Source organism: Myxine glutinosa, chromosome 1 (assembly GCF_964187855.1).
Source record: "Myxine glutinosa chromosome 1, kmMyxGlut1.1, whole genome shotgun sequence".
In the NCBI taxonomy this organism is placed as follows: Eukaryota; Metazoa; Chordata; class Myxini; order Myxiniformes; family Myxinidae; genus Myxine; species Myxine glutinosa.
This window is the reverse complement of record NC_136261.1, coordinates 73,580,263-73,600,256: the sequence shown is the minus strand read 5'-3', so window position 1 is coordinate 73,600,256 and position 19,994 is coordinate 73,580,263. Positions and strand designations below refer to the sequence as shown.

The window sequence follows — 19,994 nt, the reverse complement described above, 5'->3', positions numbered from 1 at the left end:
CTCAAATGGCGCCCTTTATCCTGTCAAGGCTCAAACGCACACAAAGGGCCTTCCCCATTACAATTCGCCAACGATAACGAGGCACTGAAAGAGCGACGCGTCCAAACACCGAGCCATTCACCCCCGGAATGTTGCGGGTAACGCAAAATCGTAAGAAATTCACAGTAACGCGGATGCTGAGACTCGCTGAGAATATGACCTTCCTTTGCGATCTCTGCTCCGCTTATTTGGCTCTTCCTGGTGTCCTGGTGCTTCCCGGACATGGTGTTGCATCAACGAGCCCACTATCCTTGTAAGGGGGGGGGGGGGGGGGGGGATACGCTCCACAATGATGTCTCGAAAAGAGCAGGCCATTGTGGTCAACGCCCTTGGCCAAATTCCCCACTTCCTGAACCAGAGGCTTTGGGAAGAATTGCGCCAATTCCATGCACTTTACGGATCGCCATCCTCGTGAAGCATATCAGGAACGTAGGTTTGACAAGGTGTGCTCACCCGAAGTTGGGGAGAATAAAGGGGGTTATAGCGTCTCTTGAAGAGTAGGCCATTGGGTGCTGGTTGCCTTGGAGGGTAAAGTCCCTGCTCACAATTACCTGTATAATCGGTACCAGCATGCCAGGAAGAAGTGGCAATGCTGGGAAGTGGAGATGGCACAGATATATTGGGTCAATGACCAAATTCCAAATTTCTTCTCCAACCGATATGGGGCACGGCATCAATTGCACAGTCACGTCCTCAGTAGATTATGTTACATTAAGCCCTGTATACATCTATTTCTAAAGTCAGTGTGGACGTGATTCAACCTCTTGAACATCTAGGCCTCATTGTCAGTCATGATCTTTCCTGAGCTGACCACATAGCAAAGATGGCCTCCAAATCCTTCCTATGTCAATCAAAGTCTGTCCTTAGAAACGTCACATGTACTCGGTCTATAAAGCTTTTTTTCTCCCCAGCTCAATGGAGTACTGCTCCCCGCTATGGGCTGGCGTCTCTGCATCACACCTGTCTCTCCTGGATTCTGTGGAAGAAGGTAATGTGTTGCTGAATTATAAGGCTCTCAACATTAATGGAATCTCCCATGATGAAGCCAAAGCACAAGGTCTGTTGCTTTCACATTGCAGACCGGTAGGTGGTCTCTGTTTTCCACCGTATCAGCCTTGCCCTTGAAGAAAAAAAGAATGTTGGCCAGTGTAAGGTGGTCATAAACAAACAAATGAAAAATCACTCATGGAGCGACACTTGGCAAAACAGGACAAAGTAGAATGGCACTCAGTAGGGCATCCTTTTAACCTCAACAATAACTGGTGGTTGAATTCAGTCACCTGATATGCAAATCGCCTTCAAAGTTTAAGTCAACCGGATGAAAATTGACAATTTTAGAAATTTGGCCTATGTTGACCTTTTGGCCCATGCTGATCTCAAAAATAGTTAGTGGTTGAATTCAGTAAGCCGATATGTAAATCCTATTCAAATTTCAAGTCAATCGGATGAAAATTGAGGATTTTAGAAATTCAAAAAAGTGGTTGACCTTTTGACCTCAAAAATAGATAGGATTTTGCCGGACCACGAACTCTACCATTTGGTGAATTTCATGAAGATCGGTTAAAACCTGTAACCTGTAGGCAAGTATAAGTGAGCGGACAGACAAACACACAAACAGGAGTGATCAACATACTTGCAAAAAAATTTTTTTTTTTTTGCCAAGTAAAAAATCACTCCTGTCTGAAGGAAGCGGTTCAGTTTGGCATGTTTAATATGAAATAGGTAGGGCCTAGAAACGAACGAAAACCATTAGAATTACTCTAGAATTAAACGTGGTGGGTTAGAAAGGTTCCTCTTCTTCATTTTGTTGTGCTTCCTGCAGGAATATTTGGGGGACAGAGCACAGACAAAGCTGGGAGAGGAGTCGGTAAAAGACAAAAAGACCACCAACCTGCCTGCGGTGAGCGAGTGAAAGGCCCTCGGAGTTAGCTTCATCGCGGGAGATTCCAATGATTCTGAAAGCTTTGGTTTCAACAGCGTGAAGCCGAGCTAGGTGTGAGGCAAGAGCACCGGCCCAGAGGGGGGAACAGTATTCCATTGAGCTGCGGATGAAAGCCTTGTATGTGGTGAGGAGCTCAAGGTGAAAGCCTTGTATGTGGTGTGGTGAAGCCTTGTATGTGGTGAGGTGAGGAGCTTCGCATGACGGAGGATGCCCAGTCGGCGACTGTCTTTGGAGGTCAGCTTGGAAATGTGGTTTTCCCAGGAAAGATCATGGCAGATAGTGAGACCCAAAAGCATGAGTGACAGAACTTCTTGGAGAGGATTGTTGAGAAAGTGAAATTTTCTCTAAATTTCGATGTTCGTCAATGCTGAGAATGCGAACGGCAAATTTGATTGGTTAAGATGGCATAAATTTTGGCCAAGTACAGTACTGCTAAACTGGAGTTAATGGGAAGTGTCAAGAAGGTGATATTTGTTCCACAGTGTTTTCATAAATAATTCAATTGAAATAAAATAAAGATATTAAAGGTTGTAAAAATAATCCCGGAAATTAACCGCCCTTTATGCACCGTCTTTCACACCACTTTATTTAACGTGTTCCATTATTATCCATGCCTGTTGTTTGTCTCATTTATGACATCCCTAAAAACAGGTTTTCCTGTTATGAATGATTTTCAATTCTGTTGGACTGCCAAACATGCAGACAGACAAAAACAATTATCTTATTCTTCTGTGTGCATGTGAGTTTGGGACAAGTCTCCATACAATTTGCAAACTTCAGAGCCAATGTCCTACTAAACTGCAAGCTTGTGTTCCAATTTGTTCCGATTAGTGTTCTACAATATAACATTGAATTGAATCAAGTGACTCCTCGATCACAGAATGACATCTGTAGACAGACAGACAGACACAGACTAACCCAATTGCTTAACCCCGTTTTGTGCTTCGTGCGCGGAGAAACAATAGCTCCATAATATCATCTCCATTTTTCTTCTTCATTCATTCACAAAATGGGAAAATGTTTGCAACAAATCCATACAATGAAAATAATCTTCAGAATGTCCCGGTCAGATCGAGTGTTCAATGGCAGTGAGAGCTATGGTTCTGACATCATCAGGTCGCCTGGGAGATATTCCATAGTAAGTCATACGTGACAAAACTGCCCTGCTGACTTTCAAATTCTTCTTTTTACCTTCGCCTGAGGAGACAGTATTGAATTTGAGTCCGTTTGTTTGTTTGTTTGTCCACACAGAATAAATACGATTTTCTCTGCAACCGTTGGTCCGATTGACAGGAAATTTTCACCATCAGTGCAACTGCAGCTGTATAATTATTTAATGATAATTATAACGTCATAGGTCACGTGGTATGGGCGTCATCTTGGAAAAACAGAAAAACTTTGTACCTCTATATCTCCGAAAGCGCTGAATAGAAAAAAATTGACAGGCTCATTGTAAAGAACTCTCCATGGGGAATAAAATATGTTCATGATGATGTCATAGGTGCCTCGATTATGACGTCATCATTCAACAAGCCATATTTGTTTTAACACAAAAGCCTTAAAAACCACTGAAAACGTCCTGGCAAGGGTCTGCAATCTCTGATTGCTCTCTCTAGTTTTTTTTTTTTTTAAATATTGAAGGCTCCACTCACGGACTATATAATCCTCATCGAGGCCAGGCCTTAAATAAAATAACTGCATAAAGAGATATGAGAGAGAGAGAGAGAGAGAGAGAGAGAGAGAGAGAGAGAGAGAGAGAGAGAGAGAGAGAGAGAGAGAGAGAGAGAGAGAGAGAGAGACAGAGACAGAGACAGAGACAGAGACAGAGACAGAATGTAAAGGTGAGGAGTGAAAATGAGGAAGAAAAGTGTATGATGTTTGCTTGCGAGAAAGGGATTGAAGCTGGCCCGGTAGCTATAGTTTCAGTGAGACAGAAAGTAAGACCAGCAATCCTGACACGGAGTGTGTTAGATGGTTCCGGGCACCACTTCAACGCTCCTAAGTCAGAGCGGTAGTACTACCCTGGGCAGTTGCCGTCTTCAAGCAACTTCCTAAAAAACCGGTCCAACCAGATGGGTGTTTTTTTTAGTAGACTCCATCTCCTTACGGATGGCCGGCGTTGGCTCACGAAGGAAGCTCATCCGCCCGTTAACAGGTATTGTTTTTAGTCCTGCAGGGTGTCAGACACCCTCCCCACTGGTGAGGGTAGTCGGTGTAGTCGCAGACGACCTGACCATGCGGCAGATAGCACTGGGTTGCATGTGTATAAGTGGCAGTTAAAAAAGAGATTTTGTCCCGCTGACTGTGGATAGATGAGTGACGTTGCAAGATGGCGTCACTGATACCAGGAAGTTACATCACTCCCTGCAAGGTCACTGGGCTGTGTGCATCTGAAGTCAGGGCCAGCATTGCCCACAATCTCTGTCTGCATGCGTGTGCGTGTTTTGTGTAGCAAGCTCCTCTGTCAGTCTGGCATCCTGTTTAAAAAATAATAATAATAAAATAAATCCCCAAAAATGGTGTGTTGTATTTCCAGGATATTGATTTTGGATACTTTACATTTTGTAACCTTATTTGATGCATTGGCAAGTAAAGAGTACGCTTGAGCAGAATGCAAAAAAGAGAGAGGGAGTCAAAAAAAATTGTCCCTCCCTAATCCAATCTTCTTACTTGCAGGGCGCTGTATTTCCTCCCCTACTCTCTCTCTCTCTCTCTGTCTGTCTCTCTCCTCTTTCCTCTTTCCTTGTTCATTCTTTCCGTTGCCTACCATGTCCAACTGTTGCCCCACATCACGTTGCCCATCCATTAGCCTTGATCTTGTAAAGAACAAAAGAACAGATAATGATACAAGTACCAATGAACGAGACCTCAAGTGTCCAGATTGCTGTACATTTGAAGTCGTTTCCAAAATTTTCTGTGGTGAGGGAGTTGGGGTGGAGGGGAGGGGGGGGGGGGGTCGCAGACAATCCGTTCCTCCTTAGCAGGCTGACTTGCTTCGATTGCAAAGGTTAGTGGTAAAGGGTCCAATAACATGCTGAGAAACACATTTACAATCACATTTATCTCAAATTTTTGCACATTGTGTCACAACAAACGAAAATACATAATTAACATTTTATTGGCTCTTCCTGGAGAATGCATTAAAACCAAATCATGAGAGGGTAAAGAAGTAAGAGTTCAGTCAAGGCAGAAGCAAAACAAATGAAATATCTACAACAGAGAAGTTGTTTTTGGAAGTTGCAAACTTGTAAACGTAAGCACTGGCCCCAGTGGTCCCAACTGAAGTGCAGCCAAAGGTTGATGCCTCCCGATGCCACCCCATTTCGAGTCCATCAACAATTCTCCTTAATAAGTGTCATTATAAAGGCAATCGGAGCAGTGGGATGAGCAAGGCAGAGATGGTTCAATCCAAGTGAGGTGGTACTCGCATTGAGACAAACTTGGAAACTAGACTCATTCGGCGAGACCGATGGCGGGATTTCTTTTTCCTGGAAACTCAAAAATAGCACATTTTCCTCTAACATACTAGTTTTGGAACATTTCAAGCAATGCCATGAAACCCCACAAGATGTATGCTTACTTCCAATGATAACTATTATTGGCACTGGCACTGAGGGCTGTGGAGGAGATAGAAACAAACAGGGCGACCCTGAGGATGAGAGGTGGAAAGATGCGTCGATCCCACAGCTAAAGAGGTGGTGGGTGGGGGTAAAATCATCCCCATTGAAGTCCTTGCTAGCATCACAGCGAGCATGTGGTGAGCCTGCTATGCACCAGTGTATACGATGTTCATCAGATTGACCTTCCCATTTTCTCATGCAGTAGTACAGCTCGTCATATCATAATCATGCGCTCGATGATTTCATTGGTCCGTTTTACTGAAATGAAAGGAGGAAGTGAACAAGGATTTGCATGCTACTTGCCACACGAGTAGAAGCACTTCATATCGCTGCAGTATACTTCAATTTACAACCCCGACTGCAAGTTTGGCTTCCATTTAAACCTTCATGAAAAGATGATGAGGATTGAGAGAGTGTGGCACCAATTTTGACTCAATTTAAATACAGGTCCACATAAATCACAACTCTAAAGTCATCAGACGCCGTACGTCTGACCTTTGGGTTGCTAAGGTGGCTTCTTCTTTCGTATGCAGCACATCTTCCCTATGCAGCTGCACCCGCAACATCATTTTCTGGGGGTGCAGCTGTGCCACTGATGCAATACACCCTGTAGCTTAGTGTACCCTGCAGGATGGCTCAGAGGTACGCGCACTTGCCTCCAAGCTGTCTAGCTCGAGTTTGAATCCCGACCTAGCTATAAACTAGGTCACCCTGGTGTTTTACAGGTAAAGCGATTCATCAATGTCCCTTTGAATGGACGTTAAACTTGGTGTCACATCTGCTGGCATTAATTGGTGGTTGTCAAAGATCCCACGGTGTCCTTCATGAGCTGTGGGAAAGCTATCGCTGGCACCATGAACAAATTCCAAATTCCGGCCCTGACCTACAGAGGGCATTGCATCAGCGGCACAGCCGTGCCCTCAGCCATGACGCTGCTCCGCAACCTTGTGCTGCATCTCAAAGAAGAAGATTTTCTCTAAAAGAGTATTCCATTATGAGCCAATAACCTGGCAAAATTATCTGCCTGTGAATCTTAGAGAAACTTGTTGAGTTCCATAATATTAGGCTGATGGTAAGAATGGAGTTAGTACGAAGAAAACAAGTTACAATAGTATGTATAAAGCACAGGTATTATCAATCGGGCAAATGACATTCTCCTGTATTTGTTTTAACCCTCAAGTTTCTTAAACAAGTGTATGATTAATCAAACATCCACAACACAACTTTCTGCTCAAAATATCATGATACACAAAGAAAAATCACAACACAGAGATCAAGAAGGCAGAGAAAATAAAGGAAAACTGACAAATTAATCAATACATTCTCAGATGTAACACCATTGACTTCTGAATGGACCCAAGCAAGCAGAGGCATGCAGCAGACGCCCTCTAGTGTTGAACACCAAGCATCAATAACAGGAAATGGATTTCAGTGTGTATACCACGAAAGTCGAAGTACTTAAAATCTTATAAATCCAAAATCAACAGGAATGGCACTCAGTAGAGAGCATACCTCCACCTGGTTGGCCATATCGCTCCCATCATCACTTAAAATTTTTACTAGCTGGATCCGGATCCAGATCTTCACCAAAATTGAATCGATTCTTCCTTGTAACACAAACAACCTGTCCAACAAGTTTCGTCCAAATTCATCCATAACATTTTGAGATATCCTGCTATGTATCGTTTTTGGCCCTATCTCCCAAAGGTGAAGAATCACTTAAAAAATTAAATAATTCTCATATCCCTATCCATATTCAGATCTTCACCAAAATCTAATCAAATCGTCCTTGTGAGACACCAAACCTGTCCACCAAGTTTCGTCCAAAACCGTCCACAACTTTTTGAAATATCCTGCTATGTATCGTTTTAGCCCTATCTCCCAATGGTGAAGAATCACTTAAAAACTTCTAGTAGCCGGATCCGAATCCGAATCTTCACCAAAATCGAATAATTTTGTCCTCGTCACATACGCGACATCTCTGCCAAATTTCATCCGAATCCGTCCACAACCTTTTGAGATATTATGTTCACAAACAACGGACAAACAAACAGACAGATAGACAGGGATGAAAACATAACCTCCATCCACCTTTGGTGGCGGAGGAAATAAACAGGCACAGGTAAAATATGCCCATCTCGGGCTGATGAACTCTTAACAGAGCAAAACGGTGCCACAGATGGCTTGCCCGCTGAGAAAATTTCACCGATTGAAAACAAACACCAGTATCTATCTCCAGAAGGAGCGAGTCAGAATTTACCAGCCATTTTAAGCTGATATACAGGTAAACTATTGATCAATTGAAAGGAAACATCCAATTAGATACACAGTAGATAAGACTTACCACGAGGCTCGACCTCGATGTGGCTGCCAACCAGGCAATCTTTAAGCTCCACACCAGCACCCAGTACTGCACTTTCACAAAGCACACTTCCTTGTATGTTGCAGCTGCAGGGAACAATGCAATGGACAGCTTGCAACTCACCTTCCTGGTTAAGCGGCCCGACAACTTTGACAATGGAGACTTTCATTGTGGAATGGTTTTCAGGTAGGGGCCAAGTTCTAATAGTGAGGGCCGCACGGCCCCAGGCCTGACCCCTCTCCAATAGTGACACGATGCATGACGATAGAGCTCGTAATCTTGCTCCGCAGCCGGACGACACAGTAGTCACCCACCACGCTGCGCTTAACAGATGTGCGCTCCTCCACCTGCGTCTCTCGCCCAACCATGCTATCCGCACCCACCTTTGGAGGGGATAGTAAAAGCACAAGTAATTAATAAAAATAAATCGAGGAACCTTGTCATCAATATTTTCCCCAATTATACACATTTTTGTATTTCCCTCTTCAGATGAGACATTGTGGCATAATCGCTAGCACATCCATTCCAAGTCTGGTAGGTCGACGCTTCAATTCCGACTCAGACCAAGTCATACCAAAGACATTATAAATTATACACTTGATGCTCAACATTTAAAGGACAGAGCATGGACAAAGCTCACGGGTTGGTATCCCATGGGGATGGGGGAATTGTTCTCAATTAACCCTCTGATGGCAGAGAGAATAAATAGCACCGCAAAGTGGGCGTAACCCCTCAGCCCATGCATGGTGGAAAACAATTTCAAGATGGCTGCCGTGGCGGCCATATTGAAAATCGCAGCGTGCCCATTTTCGAAAGGAAACTTCCTCTACTCAACCCCAACACACACTGCAAAAATGGATTTAATCGGACAAGCCGTTCTGCTTGAAATTGACAGAAACCAATTTCAAGATGGCTGCCGTGGCGGCCATATTGAAAATCGCAGCGCACCCATTTTCGAAAGGAACCTTCCTCTACCCAACCCCAACACACACTGCAAAAATGAATTTAATCGGACAAGCCATTCTGCTCGAAATTGACGGAAACCAATTTCAAGATGGCTACCGTGGCGGCCATATTGAAAATCGCAGCGCGCCCATTTTCGAAAGGACCCTTCCTCTACCCAACCCCAACACACACTGCAAAAATGAATTTAATCGGACAAGCCGTCCTTGAAATTGACGGAAACCGAAAGTTGACGGACGCCCCCGACGACAATACCCCTTAGCCCAATTTGGGCTGAGGGGTGAAAACCACCTAACAAAGATAGATAGCATCGCTGGTACCCAGAATGCATGACGTGGAAGTTACATCAAGCTCAGTGACTTTTTTTTCTGAAGCTAATTCCATTGCTGTCTCCTGTGCGTGTGATTGTTCCTCCATAAGCCTTAGACAGTGTAGAAAAAAATACGACAAAAAAGAAGCAATTTGCAGACCTGCTTCTTTAAAAGGTGGGAAAGCACTGTGGTCAAAATGTCTCCTGGATGTCTAGATAACATGTCGAGACAACCTTTGTTCTATACAAGATAGCCTGCATACAATGGGAAACCTTTGACTTATCAACTTCCTTAACTCCGACAGAGTTGAGCTCCATGGCCTGTATATTCACCATTGGATAACAGCGTTTCCAACCTTCACTCAACTGTCAAAGGCATGTCTAATTATTTAATGATGTGCAATATACGGTACATGACATGTTGGGGTGCGGGGAGGGGTTATACACTTACGAACTATGTCCTACATGACACAAAGAAAACTAGAATATAGAAATAGACACATCTACCGATGGATATGCCTCCACCCACATTAAATGTGAACCCATTGTTACGTTTGACCTCAACTAAAGGTCACATGAGAGAGCGTGAGAGAGAAAAGAAAGATAAGTACAAGATAGGACAACATCAGATGCTTCCAATTTGAGTTATGATCTGCAAAATTGTTTTTCAAAGGGCAGATGACCTTTGACATGTTTAACCCAAAATTGAATCGGTTCATCTTTGCACTACAGTCCATACTTGTGCCAAGTTTGGTAGAGATTTTTTCGGTGTAAATAAGTTCTCAGATCCGGATCTGGGTTTGGATCTTCACCAAAAATAGCATTCTCGGATCCGGATCTTCACTAAAATCTAATCAATTCGTGATTGTCACACACCCAAACTGCCCACCAAATTTCATCCAAATATGTCCACAACTTTTGGAGATCCTGCACACAAACAAACAAACAGGAAATATGTCGTACATAGCACGATACTTGCGAAATCCATAAAATAAGTTGTTGACCTATGATGACTTCAAAAATAATTGGTGGTTGAATTCAGTGACCTGGTATGCAAATCCTCTTAAAATTTCAAGTCAATCAGCCTATGTAAATTGAGGATTTTAGAAATTTGGCCTATGTTGACCTTTTGGCCCATGTTGATCTCAAAAAATACTTGGTTGAATTTAGTGTCCAGATATGCAAGTCCTCTTCAAATTTCAAGTTAATCGGATAAAAATTGAGGATTTTAGAAATTTGGCTTATGTTGACCTTTTGGCCTATGTTGACCTTTTGGCCTATGTTGACCTTTTGGCCTATGTTGACCTCAAAAATAGTTGGTGGTTGAATTCAGTGACCATATATGCAAATCCTCTTAACATTTCAAGTCAATCGGATGAAAATTGAAGATTTTAGAAATATGACAAAGTTGGTGACCTTTGGCATACGTTGATCTTTTGACCCCAAGAACAATAGGATTCTTGCTTATGACCAACTCTACAATTTGGTGAAGATCGGTTGACATTTGTGACCTGTAGGCGACTGACAGACAGACAGACAGACAGACAGAGGCAAACAGACAGACAGACAGACAGAAAGAAAGAAAGAAATAACACACAAGACCAACCAATATACTTGAAAAATCTTTGATTTTTCGCAAGTATCAAACAGACAGGTGAAAACATAATAACTGTCCATCGCAAATAGAGGCGGTAACAAGGTAACAAGAAAGATGTCGTACTTAGCATGATACTTGTAAAATGCAAATAAAGAATAGTTGTCATGGAAACAGCAATTTGCAATTTCTAAAATTTCACCTATTAAGTGTTTTGCATGATTGAATGTTGTGCAAAACAAATTTGGCTGATACATTTTATAACTGTGGCATAATTGGTGTTTTACACGCATCAGATGGCCGTCATCAGTACCTTTGACTAATTTGACGAAATTTTACACACATACACTAACAATAAATACAAATAAGCTATGTAAGTTTCAATCTCATATCTTCAAAAAATCCTGAGGTTTGGCAATAATAAAATCACAAAAAATCCCATTTGATTACAATGGGATAAAATTGTTGTCATGGAAACCATTCACATGTCAAAATGGCTACAATGATCGTTCTGATTTTTGGTGAACCAATTCAGTGAACCAATACGCAAAGACTGTTTAAATTTCAAGTCAATCAGCTGAAAATTCACGATTTTATTCGACCTTGACCTTTAGACGTCAAAAGTAAAGCTTCTAGTTTTTGATTGGTGAACCAATTCAGTGACAATATGCAAATTCTGTTCACATTGCAAGCCAATAGGATGGGAATTTGCCGATTTTACATGATTTGACCTTTAACCTCAACTGCTAAAGCCTTTGATTCTAGATATGTGAACATTGATGCTCACTGCTATAGGTGAACCAATTCAGTGACCCAATATGCAAATTGTGTTCAAACTAGCAGAGAATCCACCCTCTGGCTGGTGGGTCGAATTTGCACATTACCTACTGGAAAAAAGATGGCCTTATCCTGTCATAGGATGGTGAATGATGATTATGACTTGCTGAAAAAAGTATACTGTAGTCTGTATATTGCAAGAAGACTGTAGATGTTTGTGTGGTATGCGTCTAAACGCGGTCTAATGAGTCAAAGGTCGTGTCAATAAGGGGGTCAATGGGGTATGTTCCCAAAGTAGTTATGGTTTAAGGAGGTATAAATAGTTCAAAGGGGTCAAAAGAGTATGTTCCAATCGTAGTTTGAGTCTACAGTTGGTGTCTAACTAGTAGAAAAGGGTATAAAGGGGTATACAGGGATTATAAGCGGATGAAATAGATCTTAGCGGACTGAAGGGGTCTGAGCAGACGGAAGGGTCGGAGCGGACGGAAGGGTCCGAGCGGACGGAAGGGTCCGAGCGGACGGAAGGGTCCGAGCGGACGGAAGGGTCCGAGCGGACGGAAGGGTCCGAGCGGACGGAAGGGTCTGAACAGATGGAAGGAGTTTGAGCAGACTAAGACTTAAGGGGTCTGTTACGACTAAAACGGTCCAAAGGGTATAGCAAGGCCCAAAGGGTAAGAGAAAAGGGTCCAAAGGGCCTAAAAAAAGGTCCGTAGGGTCTCCAAAAGGTTATACAAAATGTCCAAAAAAGGGCCTACAAAATGTTTAAAAAAGGGTCCATAAAAGGTCTAAACAAGGGTCCACAAAAGGTCTAAACAAGGGTCCACAAAAGGTCTAAACAAGGTCCACAAAAGGTCTAAACAAGGTCCACAAAAGGTCTAAACAAGGGTCCACAAAAGGTCTAAACAAGGTCCACAAAAGGCCTAAACAAGGTCCACAAAAGGTCTAAACAAGGGTCCACAAAAGGTCTAAACAAGGTCCACAAAAGGTCTAAACAAGGGTCCACAAAAGGTCTAAACAAGGTCCACAAAAGGTCTAAACAAGGTCCACAAAAGGTCTAAACAAGGGTCCACAAAAGGTCCACAAAAGGTCTAAACAAGGTCCAAAAAGGTCTAAACAAAGGTCCACATTGTCTAACAAAGGTCCACATTGTCTAACAAAAGTCCACATTGTCTAACAAAGGTCCACATTGTCTAACAAAGGTCCACAGGGTCTAACAAAGGTACACAGAGTCGAACAAAGGTCCAAGGGCAAAAAAGGTCCATAGGGTTGTCGAGGGGTTTAAAATGCAGGTACAAAGGGGTACGTTCCAATAGTGAGTAATAAAATAGATGTAGTCATGGTGTAATAATACTGTTACATGCAAAGGGGTGAGGGAGATGTCCATAATTAGAATGTAGTAAAATTTATAGTATGGCTCATGTGCTTCGTGTCATGGAGATTTACTCTGGTAAACAGGGAAAAGGTCAGAGTAAGACATCTTGTTAAACGTTTGTATGTGTTAAAAGGATAAGATTGTATGTGTAAAAAACTTCCTTTTAGTGGCAGGGCCAGGTGAGGATACTATTGTTAATACTTAGCTAACATGGGAGGACTGAACATAAAAAGTGCTATTTCCTCGAGTAGCTCATGGTGGTGTTGTATGCAATATTGTATGTCCAGAGCTAAACTCTTCAGGAATCCACTAAATGAGGTCCAGGAACAATATTTGGTTGGTAACACATTTCCCATTGTGGGCGAAATGGGTGAAATGACCACGCCCTTTTTGCACGAAGTACTACCATCCGCCGCGACTATCTCCAGAACCGTTGGACATAGGAGGTTGCCTGACCACTCAAAATGTGCGGAATGGCCACATTATGGGGGGTCAGTAATACATTGTCATATCCAAAAGTCAATGGTTTTTAAAATAATTACCAAAAACCGATTTCAGCATGTTACGCACCACAATTATTCCTATTGTTCCTGTTCCTATTGTTCAATTACTTGATTCCTGAATAGAAAAGTCTAGCAACAATCTGCATAAAAAACTACAATGAACCCTAATTTAGATGTTTATTTTTTGTTTCAGTAGGCGTTAAAGTGTTCTCTGATGGCAAGTAATTCTACTTTCGATCCCTGCTTGCTGTGACTAAAACATGGTAAGTTTTTAAGAAATAGTTGTATTGTGCACATTGCTTCACAATCCATCTGAAACAATATTTGTTCTATCATCAGAAATTATGCAAAAAATCTTTTTTACAGGAAACTGTAGTGTTTATCATCAGAAATTATGCAAAAAATCTTTTTTACAGGAAACTGTAGTGTTCTCAAGGTCAGCAGCCGAAGGAGTTTATGATGGGACTGCATGCGTTATATGCAACACTGCATCAGGGAAAACGTTAACAGGTAAATTTTACCATAATCTCCATTTTTACTATATCGTTACAAGTTTTATGTGAATTGTATGTATAACATGAACTGCTACAAGAGCAGTTGGCCATATAGATTTTACTCATGCTGAAACTTTTTTTCAGGAACTGATGATGGTCGTGCCAAAATCCGGATGGCAGCAGAACAATTGGATGATTCTTTCGTCATCTCAAGAATAAACATGTGCAGTAACACATTCAAGTACCATCAAAAGCCGAAAGCCTGTTATTCCACTTACATTCTGAAGTCGAAGAGATCAATGAAAACTAATAGTGAGCCAGAACTTGTTCAAATGGAGGTTGAAGAGGGAGAAAGCAGTGACAGATATGAGGTCCCCAAAAGACGGAAGAAGAGTACTAGTTCCAGTAGCAAAGCCGTAGAAAGGAAGTGTGTAATCTGTGACAGAGCAAGAGAGAGTAGTGGTGATAGGAATCGGGTGTTGTATCGCATCTCTGAGTCTGACCGAGCAGCATTGTTCGTAGATGCTTTAAACTTTTATAAGGATGAAGTTAAGACAGTGTTTTTCTGGATACAGCTGGTGATGTGTTTGCTGCAGATATCTTCTATCATGGGAACTGCTTGCGACAGTACTTGCTGAAGTATAAAAGACAAGTTGATGCATTGTTTGAAAATATCGAGCGATCAAACCAGGCAGCCACAATTGACTTAAACGGCAAACGTGTGTTTGATAGTCTCGATTTCAAAACTAGCAGCTACAGTGTTACCCACATTCGTGATCTCGTCAATGCTAACTTGGAGACAGATCAGCAAATAGATAACAGATGGACCAAGGTTCTTCGGATCAAGTACTTCCGGGACACAATCTGCTTCACTTATCCTGATGACAGACAAAAATCACAGATGGTTTATTCTAGATCTCTCCTGCAGGGTAACGTCATAGAGACCCTGCGATCATCTGAGAAGTCAGGCCCACAGAAGTGTGCACTGGAGCTACTCCATGAATGCAAGAATTACGAGTTTGGTCTGGATGCAACGTACTGCACAAGTGAGGATGTTAAACTTTCAATGGACCGCTACAGATCACACCGCCCCCAACAGTGGATGCAGTTCATGAAGTACATGTTCCCAAACACCAGCAACACCAACACAGATGAATGGCTCCTGAACTTTGACACGCTGTTTCAGTTCATGCATTATTGGTTAAGTTCTGGAAGAAGTAAAACTTCATTTCACTGTAGCTTGACACAAAGTGTCCACAACCTGTCAAGATCAAGACAGCTGATTGACATCATGAATAGGTTGAACTTAGCCATCAGCTATGATTCAATGAAGAGGATCAACACTTCGGTGGCCCAAAAGATGGTGGAGGATACCCTACCCAACAGATGTCCTGTGTCGTCAATGATCTCTGAATGGCATGTTGTCCAAGGCGCAATGGACAATTTTGACCATACAGAGAACACAGTTTCAGGAAAAGATTCCAGTCATGACACTGTTCTAGTCATATTTCAGAACCAACTGAGAGATAGTTATTCTGAGGACATTCAGATGACAAGCTGCTCAACACCACTAGGAAAGAGAAAGTTTGCTGATGTGCTGCCATGCCAGGTCATTGAGAAGTCACACCTTGCAACTACAAAAGCTGTACGTGAAGCTTGGTAACCGGAAAACAAAGAAAACTGTACCAGTCCACCTGTTGGTTGATCAACTGGACAACGGTTTGGTGTCGTGTCTCCCAGCCATTCATGCTCTCAGCGGTTGCGACAGTACCAGCAAGGTGGGTCCAAAGCTGTCTGGCCTGAAAGCATCCATGGATCTCTCCCTACTGGAAGGGTTTGGTGTAGAAGAACTGTCACCACAGATGACAAGCAATGCTGAAAAGTTCCTTGTGTCTGGGTTAAAGAAGACCGACTGTTCCACTTTCGATGAATATCGATGGGAGCAGTACCACAACTCCAAGAAAGAACTTGACTTCAACCAGCTTGTGTGCTGTTCATCAACGATACAAGAACACATAAAGCGAGCATATCTGCAGTGTAAGATGTGGTTGCAAGCCCCAACTCCTGCAGTCACCAAACCAGATCCACTCCAGTATGGGTATGAAGCAACGGATGTTGGCATAACACCAGTGATACTGCCAGTATCGTGCAGGCCCGATGACCTGCCCCCTCCATGCAAATGCCCAACATCATGTATGAGTACCAAAACGTGCACTTGCAGAGAAAGGAACATAAATTGTGTGACGTTTTGTGGCTGTAGTAAAGCCAAAAAGTGTAGAAATCCAAATAATTAAATTCCAAAATAGGAACAATATGCAAAAGGTACAACAGGGACAATATGATAAAGTGTCATACATATGTTGTGGCCTTGGTGGTATTGTATAATTGTGGTGCGTAACATGCTGAAATCGGTTTTTGGTAATTTTCTTAAAAACCATTGACTTTTGGATATGACAATGTATTACTGACCCCCCATAATGTGGCCATTCCGCACATTTTGAGTGGTCAGGCAACCTCCTATGTCCAACGGTTCTGGAGATACAGTCACGGCGGATGGTAGTACTTCGTGCAAAAAGGGCGTGGTCATTTCACCCATTTCGCCCGCAATGGGAAATGTGTTACCAACCAAATATTGTTCCTGGACCTTCAATTAGTGGATTCCTTTAGAGTTTAGCTCTGGACATACAATTGCATACAACACCACCATGAGCTACTCTAGTAATTGTTAAACAATGGTAAAGCATAAAGGCCTATGCATAGAAATACCAAGAAATAAAAACGGACTTTCTGTATTCTTGCCTCGTATTCATCTTTTGATCTCAAATCCATATTTCTTGAGTATGTAGCAATAATAACAAATTTGACTTCACTGTTCCAATACTTATGGAGAGCAATATCTTTATATATATATATATATATATATATATATTTCATTCATTCATATATATATATATTGTTGCGGTTTTGTGGTTTTATAATAAAGGTTAATTTCCCCTCCTAGTTAGTTACACTACAACATGTAGCCTCGTTTAAAGCTCAGTTATTTCTTAGTAAATGTAAGCGTAGACCTTTCCTGTGTTTAGTTTTGTGTTGACTAGGATAATGAGAATTAGGTCCCCTTACGATGCCTCCATGCTTTTGGTTTTGGCGCGAAATACCACGAGGCAGGCCTGAACAAGTCGACCAAAGCCGAAGGAAGGCGGAGGAGGAGCCGCCGGTAAGCGCGAGCTGCCAATCAGGGCTCGAAGGGAGTGAATTACCACTGCGGCAAAAGGCGGGGTTTGGAACGTTCGAGTCGGGCTAGGGCGGGGCCATATAACCCTGTGCCCAGAGCCCCCCACCTCAGTTATGAGTCGGGGTCCTCCGTTGAGTTATGAGTCGGGGTCCTCCGTTGAGTTATGAGAGTGAAAGCGCTGAGTTATGAGTTACGAGTCGGGGTCCTCTGTTGAGTTATGAGAGTGCGGGGTGTTGACTTAAGAATACATGAGATCCCCGAGGAGTCAGATGAGTTGCGCAGCCCATGAGAAGAGTTACGAATCGGAGTTGTGAGAAGACGCGCGTGAGATTGCGTTGTGTCGAGTCAGATCGAAGGAACTGAATAACTCCGTGTATACGAACTTTGCCCTGCTCCCCGCGCTCTGCGCTCTGCGCAGTATTAATCGCGCTGTAAAGGACGACCAGCGCCAGGCCACAGACGCGCGTATTTCCTTCTGCCTGCCTTTGCCGATATACGTGCCGCGAAGATTTTCCCGCCTGCCTGCCTTCGCCGGGATACGTGCTGTGACCGCCAGAGGGCCACGCCGGGTGAGCTGTTCCTGGAGCGACCGAAGCAGGCACGTTCGGCACGCGAACATTCTTCCTCCATCTCCCTGTGTGTAAGTGTTGTCTGGGGAATAAGTAAGACTGATTAAGACTGCCCTGTGTCTCTTCTTCTTCCAAACCATTGTAAATAGTAAATAAATCTGTTCTTCCTTTTAATTCGACCGCTTTTGTCTCTCAGTCATTGGCTTAGCATGGTACAAATTAGATCGCTCTGATCGGGTTCTATAAGAAAGGTAACAGCACGGGTCACATGGTACGCCATCCGCTCGGGTGTACTCGATTACGCGTGGTTCGTGCGAGACTCGATCCCCCTTCCGCTGTGGCGTGGGTACTCAAGGTACGTGCAAAATTGTCCCGAGACCCTTTTCCACGTCTGCCTGGAAGTGGCGACTCAGTCTCGCGGTTCAAAGACCCAAGGAGAAAAAGGGGCTTAATCTCCCCTTTGTAAGGGAACGGGCTTCGGAAAACCGCAACAATATATATATATATATATGTATATATATGTGCAGTGTCTGTGTTGTCTTGTCATTGAACTACTCCCTCGAACTCTTGTGAAATAGTCACAAATTTCCAGTCTGCACCTACCCCTCCTGTGTGTATTTGCTAAAGGGTTCCTTTTCAAAAATTTTTATTTTTTCAATCTAAAATGCTTATAAAAATGTAATATCACAAACACTACAAATATATTTGTGCAAAATAATTGCTTGTATTATGATTGGTGTAAATCATGACAACACAGCAACTCAAGTACAGTGATTATCCTCAGCTAAAACAAGCCTGCTCATCTGCAGCGACGCGCGGTGAGGCGAGCCACAGCGAGCCGAGCCAAGCTAGTGGCTATCTATATATTGTTGCGGATATGAGGATTGAGTTTTTTTTGATTGTGTTGTATTGTATACCAATTGTTGTGTAATATTGCTTGAATATCGCCTTCCTGCCTCCAGTCTGTTGTATAAAGGTCAAAGGGCGTTCCGGTAGTTAATTCCATAAAGCATACATTGAAGGACACTATAATACCCTTGTTCAGTAGCTTATATCCTTATTATGTGTGTTAGGGTAAGGCTGTGTCTCCCATTAATTTAAATACTCCATTGCACCAAGTGAAATAAGAATAGATCCCCTTTCATTTCATTTCAATGGCCAACTGCATTTTGGGCGGTTTTCTTCAACCACCATTGGCCACGAGGCAAGGTTGGGGAAGAAAGGCGTGCCCGCCCGTCTTCATCAAGGGCGGAGCCAGAGGGTCGCGCGACCAACCAGGGCCGAGGTGAGCACACCGATGGGCGTGTCCTGAAGGCCGGCGGCTTGATCGCCGGAGGCGTTATAAAAGCGCGCGCGCAAGAGTGGTGAGTTTTTGCGTAAGGAGGTCCATGACAGGAGTTGCGTAAGGAGGTCCATGACAAGAAAGGTCCATGACAAGAGAGGTCCATGACAAGAGTTGTGGCGAAGAGATCACCGAGAAGAGAGTTGAGTAAGGGATCCCTGAAGAGAGCAGCTTGAGCCACCGCGGCTGCATCAACAGCAGCTTGAGCCACCGAAACTGCAGCCACAGCAGCTTGGGGCCTGGACGGACGTTTTGGAGCAGGGCCGTGAAGGAACGGCGGCTGCCCAACGTGCCGATCGTGCTGCAGGACCCGTTGGACCTCCCTCTCCCTCCAGCCATCCACCTCCTGCCATTCCTATCATCATCCCCCGTGTCAGTGTGTTCATAGTCTGTCTTTTGTCTTGTCCCTGGGAATAAGTTAAGCCTGTTAGATAAGCTAGTATTTTCACTGTCTCTAATATCTTCTGTAAATTATTTTCTTATCTTTCCTTCTTCCTTGGTTATTTTGAGCATGTAAATAGTAGAAATAAATTTAGTAGTATTTCCAACCTTTTGGTTGTCTTCTTCTTCTTCACATCCGTGTCGCCTTAGTCTTTTCCCTATTGAATATCTGTGGCGCGATCTGGCCAACGTTCGGGAATCGGGTTAGTCGGGGTAACTGTACGACCGCGGGGCCATCCGCTCGGCCAACACAACATCTTATCCGCGGGCCGTAACAATATATATATATATATATATATTATATATATATATATACATATATATATATATATATATATATATATATATATATACATATATATATATACAGTGGAACCTTGACTTACGAGTGCACCAACTTACGAGTTTTCCGAGATACGAGCCGTCGCTCG

At 43.0% G+C, this 19,994-nt stretch overlaps 1 protein-coding gene across 5 annotated transcripts in view; it reads right to left on the bottom strand.

Annotated features, from left to right (window-relative positions):
• Positions 1-5,023: 5,023 nt before the first annotated feature.
• The window catches only part of LOC137411896 (translation initiation factor eIF2B subunit gamma), a 58,846-nt gene continuing 43,875 nt past the window's right edge, over positions 5,024-19,994 (bottom strand). For all 5 annotated transcript variants that reach the window (XM_078773024.1, XM_078773033.1, XM_078773030.1 and 2 more), the window contains 3 exons: positions 8,198-8,346; positions 7,946-8,049; positions 5,024-5,859 (listed from right to left, as the gene is read on the bottom strand). In XM_078773024.1, the coding sequence (XP_078629150.1) occupies positions 5,816-5,859; positions 7,946-8,049; positions 8,198-8,346 (297 nt within the window). In that variant the 3' untranslated portion in view covers positions 5,024-5,815. The remainder of the gene's footprint in view (positions 5,860-7,945; positions 8,050-8,197; positions 8,347-19,994) is intronic.